Source organism: Pistacia vera, unplaced genomic scaffold, assembly GCF_008641045.1.
Source record: "Pistacia vera cultivar Batoury unplaced genomic scaffold, PisVer_v2 Contig1144, whole genome shotgun sequence".
NCBI lineage: Eukaryota > Viridiplantae > Streptophyta > Magnoliopsida > Sapindales > Anacardiaceae > Pistacia > Pistacia vera.
This window is the reverse complement of record NW_022195187.1, coordinates 675,671-681,808: the sequence shown is the minus strand read 5'-3', so window position 1 is coordinate 681,808 and position 6,138 is coordinate 675,671. Positions and strand designations below refer to the sequence as shown.

Below are 6,138 nucleotides of genomic sequence, written 5' to 3'. Positions count from 1 at the left end.
TTAATTGCCTGGCCCAATTCTGCATGTGTGTTTGACAAAGAGGCCTCAACGTCAAGGGACTTCCACCTGATAATTCATATAAGAGTAACCGATATGTCCCACCCGAGGTTTAACAAAAGTCCAAGTTAATACCCATGACTTCATTTATTCTAAATTCTCACCTTTAAACTAGCATTGTTTCCATTTTTTTAACAGTTAAAGGGTAAAACAGTCTTTTCCTATAATTTGAAATTAAAACTTCAAAATAATCTCAATTTTCTCTCCACCACCTCCCTTCCTCCACCTCTACCACCGCTGGCCAGAGATCCCAACCGAGATCGTTGGTCGCATCCTACTGCCACCACCACTACACCACTACCGTGGAACGACAAACACAGACACTCTGAAAATCAACCAATCAACCCCAGAAATCCCAAACAAACAAATCTGATTTGTCCAACACTAGATTTGTCCAAAATCACACACACTCCAAATGCAAACACTATCAACCTCCAATCATAATCAAAGCTCTCAATCTCCAATCAATTCTCCGAAACAATCTCCAAATTAACACAATTTCACCAAAAAACGCAATGAAGAACACGAACCTCTCGATTGGTGAATGGTGACTAACCGGTTGCTAGCGATAGGGGGGTTTTGTAGAGTGGGAGCCGCTGGTTGCATTGGTGGTGTCCAATTGAATTTTGGCCATCGGGATCCTACGAAAAAAAACAAAACCCTAAACCTAACAGCGCCAACGATCGGAAGGGTCAATGCATCGGGAAACAGAGGGGTTTTGGAGTATGGACTATAGGGAAGCTAATGGAGTGATAAGGGGGGTTCAACTCTGTTGGAAACAACCCAAATTGGGCAAAAATCCAGGGGGGTAGTCTCTTGAGTCACCGAAAAAGGCCAAAATAGTTAGAAAAACAATCAGATGGTGGTGGGTGGTGGTTTTGGTGACTTTCGAGTTTCGAGAGGGAGAGAAGAGTGGGGATGTTGCTGAGGGAGAGAGAGAAACGGCGGAAGAGTAGAAAGGGAAGAAGGGAGGGGTAGTTTGGTAATAGCATGTCATTTACTATAATTTTTAATTATCTGTTAGTTTAAGGTGATAATTTGGAATAAATTGAACTAAAGTATTAACTTGTCTTTTATTAAACCTCTGGTGGGAACATGTCGTATTCTCTTCTTATAATGATTAAACATCTATCCAAAAAATTAATATGATCAACAGTAAAATATAAGATCTTCTTTTGGATGGAGATCTTCTTTTAATCCACATACCTAAAATTGCATTAAAAATCATAAAACAAACCGACAAAGGAATATGGAGAAACTTAGTGAGAAAATATTAAAACATTATAAAGAATAGATTACACAAAAATCATTTTCAAAGGAATTTCATCCCTTAATGGACGTTGGCGAAAAGGAACATGAATCTAAGGACAAACAATAATTATAATGAAAAGATTTGCAGCCCCAAATTGAGGACACAGCACGAGCGTAGATCTGTCACCGTTCAATCAATAAGATCATGGGGTCCCTCTAAATTAATTAATGAGAATTATTATACATCAATAATTTACATTCACCAATTTATACAAAATGATTAAGCAATGACAAGCTAGAAAAAAAAAATAATAAATAATTAATCAAGCAATGTGGGGGCTCCTTTTCAATACCAAAAAGATCCCCACTTCTACACGGAAACAAAGATCAAATTCACCGACCAATTGACAACCACCGTCCTACCTATGGCCCTCTATATTCCTCCTCTGCATACAATTCAGCACCATCCATAAAGAAAATTTTCCTAGTCAAAAATGATGTACATACACTTCTATATCTCCGGTTTCTTCGGTTCAAAATTGGTAATACATAATTAATGAATCAAAGACTGGCCTGATTATTGTCCAAACTGTTCAAAATAGCTGCCACTTGAACGATTGAAGGCCTGCTCTTCCTAGAATTACCAACACAAGCTAAAGCAACTTTAGCCAATCTAACGAGAGGTTTAACATCAGAAGGAAATACAAGTCGAGGGTCCAAAAGTTCACTTAATCTCATTACCTTAATCAAAGGCAATGCCCATTTAACCAGCAACCCTTCTTCACTTCTTCTCCCACTCAAAAGCTCTAACAAAACCACACCAAATCCATAAACATCGCTCTCTTTGGCGGCTCCTCCCCCTCTCTCGCCCCAATACTCATTGTCTACATACCCGACAAGGCCTCTCTTCTCTTGGGGAGCCATAAAAGAGAGCCCATAATCAGAAATCCTTGAACAAAATTTAGAATCTAATAATATATTTGAAGACTTTACGCAACCATGTATTACATTTGGTGCCATCCCTTCGTGCAAATACTCAAGCCCTCTTGCTGCTCCTGCTGCAATCCTCAAACGTCGGCTCCAATCCAAAAGAGAAGCTCCATCGTTATTTTCATGCAAGTAAAATTCTAAACTCACCAAACCAACAAACTCCGTTACTATAATTCTCTCTCCGGGTGCCTGTGAAAACCCTAAAATCGGGACTATATTAGGGTGCCGTGCTTGAGAGATTGTTTTGATAATCGACGAGAAACCAAATCCGGCATTGCTTAGAACAAGCCGTGGATGTGTTCTCTTCACGGCAACTAGGTCTCCTGTCGATAACACAGCTGAATAAACGGTTCCAAGGCGACCGTGGCCGATGATTCTTCGATTGTTGAAGCCATCAGTGGCGGCATCGATATCTGTTAATGGATAAGCGGAGGCAGAAAGCCTGATGGGAAGTGATTCTTCGGACTCTACAGGTTTTTTTCTGCAAATGAAAAAGAGAACAATACCTAGAATGACGATGAAGATTGAAATAATACCCAATAAAAAATCATAAACAATATGCTCAAGAAGGTTCATGTTTGAGAGGTGATTAATTTGGGTAAAATTAATGACTTTCTGTAAAGAGAAGAATATATATGGAACAAGAGTTGTTAGTCTACAAAGTTGAAGAGTGTTCAAATGGGAAGATTTTGAAGACTTTTATGAGGATTGGAAAATTAAAGTAAGAGAATAAAGATTAGAGTATCTAATAAGGCTTTGAAAACTAAGACATATTTGGTGAGAAAGTTGAATTCTATACTTCAGTTTAGTTATGTTGCGATTCCTGGTTGGCTGCCTCCAGTTGTATTTTTTTACAAAATGGGGTTCGTAATTGTATAATGTGATGTGACAAGTTATATATTAGCTATAGAAATAAATCCCAAATGGAAAGATGCCGAATGGGAATCCATTTTAATCAAATATTATTTTGCTTTGTCATGCTTAGGTAGATGATCTTAAAACTTGGCACAGTTTGAAGTTGAACAAGATTTAATTAACTCATTGACGGAAGTTTTTTCACCAAATCTATCAGATTTTCAAATTAATATTTAAGTGAGTTTATCTAACAATATTACAAGGGATAAGGATAATTTTTATTAATCAAAAAATCTTCTAGAGGGTAACAAAATATGTACCATGTGTTGATGCTTGGTTTTGACATCAACTATTCGCATGTGAGAAATGCTAAATGGGCTTAAAAGTCACACGTGGTTATGAAAATATTTAGTTGAATAAAAGGTGAAGAACAATGTTTAAAGTGGTTCGGATGCTCACAAGGCGAATCATACGCCCACTGATATTGTATTAATGAGTAAAGTCAGGTCGCGTTCAGCGAGCTGAGTTACAGCTTAGAGAATACGAGAGAGAGAGAGAGAGAGAGAGAGAGAGAGAGAGAGAGAGAGAGAGAGTATGCTATTCTATAGTGAAATTAGTCAATCCCGCAAATGAGAGAAAATGCCTCTATTTATAGTGGGATGAATTAAGGTAATAATTACTAAATCTGCAAGTGGGGTGGGTATCGTGCAAATCCTTCCATGCGTCTCATTGCTCACCTGCCCGAGTGATTTTCTCGACTTATGCAGAGATTGGACACGTGGACGGTTTCCAGCCATTCGCCAACCTGGCGTTCACCCACTATACTGGCAAGAGTATGCCACTCACGTCATCAAGCGACGTGGCCGCATTTGAGCGGTCGTGGAACCTTCTTAAGTTCTGATCACCCCGTGCTGACAAGACTCTGCGTCAGCCCTACTTTTTTAGGCATAACAGAAGTCCCCTAGTTTTTAAGGTTTGAGAATCGAACCTTGAGAACTTCACAATTATGCCTTGATTTGATATGTTCCAAATGACGCCCGATCGATCCGACCTGGCTACAAAGAGATCTCAAGACATTTTTATATGGGCGACCTGAAGTGGTCTCCTTCCACAAGGTCTACGACCTAGACCAGACCTTTTCAGTGCCGTATTGATGCACCTTTTATCCTGACCAAGGCCCGCAACCTAGTTATACTTAGCGTATTTTAGCTGAAGGCAAGGAGTCACATCGTTTCGCAACTGACAGTCACATCGCTTCGCAACTAACATGCGACGAAGAGTGTTTTATCTAATAACCTCTTCAGATGTTATCCATTGCGCTTTGGCAGCTAATCCATTAATAAAATACCTTTTACTTTGACAAACGTGTCATATGTGCAATAAGTGTCAGCCACGCACATTCAATGTAAGTCATACTGAAACGATATTCCTTATCAAAGCATTAAATGCAGATGAGAGCGCATGTACTATGGAGGAGGGAAACGAGCCGTCGTTCGATTATTTCAACAGAGGGAAGTGACGATTTGATTTCTTGAAGCGTGACGGTTACTCATTTCCATTGATTGACGACACGTGGTCGCGATCAATAGCAAGAGATGATTTCCGTCCAAACGTCACTTGGCTTCGGGAAAACCAATCACCACTTGCTTCACTATAATCCCAGGCTCTCCTCAAGCAATGTCACAACACTCACCTTTTCAGAAAGAGCAAGAAGCTTCCGTGAGACTAGATTTTCCATCTTTCAGATTGGTGCGCACTTGAGGTTCACAGCAGGAAGTTCAATCTCCACACCCAAGAGGTAAGGATGATTATTTCATTACTTTCCTTTTTCTGTTTTGACGATAACCATGCGATAACGATGGCGTTTGCGGGTGGTTGATCGGAGAATAGGTTTTCCTTTAGGGTTTAAGTCTTTGGGGTGGTCCCCAAGGATTCTTAGGGTTTCTTTAGGGTTTAAGGAAGACAATGTTTATCTTTTCTTCCACGTCCTCATACAAAACTTTGTACGATGACTGAGTAATTCCTGCATGTCGCTCTTTTTCAAACCGCAAAAGAAATGGACCCTTCAGCGATCAGAACAGACGAGGGAACGAGCTCGCCGGTGCAGGACGCCCCAGCAGGTCCCTCACAGGAAATCCTATCAATAGCCACAGGAGAGGAAATTCAAAAAGCGATAGACCAATACGCAATTAGCATAGATGTCTACCAGCATAGGACGTATACAGCTCGGAGTCCGCTAGAGGGAATGGCTGTGATCTCCAAGAACATATTCAAATATGGAGCACTGATTCCCTTCCATCCTTTCATAAGATCGATCCTCGATCACCTCGGGGTCGCACTATTACAGCTGACGCCAAATGCGTATATGATAGTCGCGGCTATGTATATCACATGCGGGCGAGAACGGTCTCAACGAGCTGACTGCACTAAAGCTCAACTGTTCGTATTACCTAAAGAAGAGTAAAGACAATGACTCATTTTATCTGTCAAAGCGATCTACGATCGAGAGAGGAAAACACAATTACCCAAGTAACGTCGGGGCGTATGAGGCAAAATTTTTCTTTTTCCATTATGATGGCATTTGCCATTTTAGGGAGCCGAGTAAGTATTCCTTTCTTTTACTTGGCGAATTTTCTTTCTTTTAATCTTTGCTAACGAACTTTTCCCTTTCTTCACAATAAACAAGACGACCAAGTTGTCGGCTCTCGTTGACTTCAATAGAATAACCGTCTTCGTTCTTCTGCCCGAACAGAGTCGCGACACGAAGCTGCTCATGACAATCGCTAACCTACGGAAATATGGCTTTTTCAGCCCCGAAGCGACCTTGGAATCTTCATTGAGTAAGTGTCTGTAACCTTAGCCAACCTTATTGTTTGCATGCAGCGAACTGGTTTGCTAACAATATTCGCATGCAGCGACCATGCCACCCAAAGTGCCCAAGTCGCTAAGAGCCAGGGAGTTCACCTTTCCTCGGGTCGGTGCCAC

The 6,138-nt window shown here is 40.6% G+C and overlaps 1 protein-coding gene across 1 annotated transcript; it reads right to left on the bottom strand.

Annotated features, from left to right (window-relative positions):
• Window positions 1-1,579: 1,579 nt before the first annotated feature.
• Window positions 1,580-2,993, bottom strand: LOC116145533 (serine/threonine-protein kinase-like protein ACR4). The gene has a single exon (XM_031430987.1). It carries the CDS (start codon window positions 2,872-2,874, stop codon window positions 1,870-1,872), a length of 1,005 nt encoding a protein of 334 aa, XP_031286847.1. The 5' UTR covers window positions 2,875-2,993; the 3' UTR covers window positions 1,580-1,869.
• Between the last annotated feature and the right edge of the window lie 3,145 nt (window positions 2,994-6,138).

Coding starts and splice junctions, on each gene's coding strand:
- LOC116145533 (XM_031430987.1), bottom strand. CDS start 2,874: ATGAACCTTCTTGAGCATATTGTTTATGATTTTTTATTGGGTATTATT.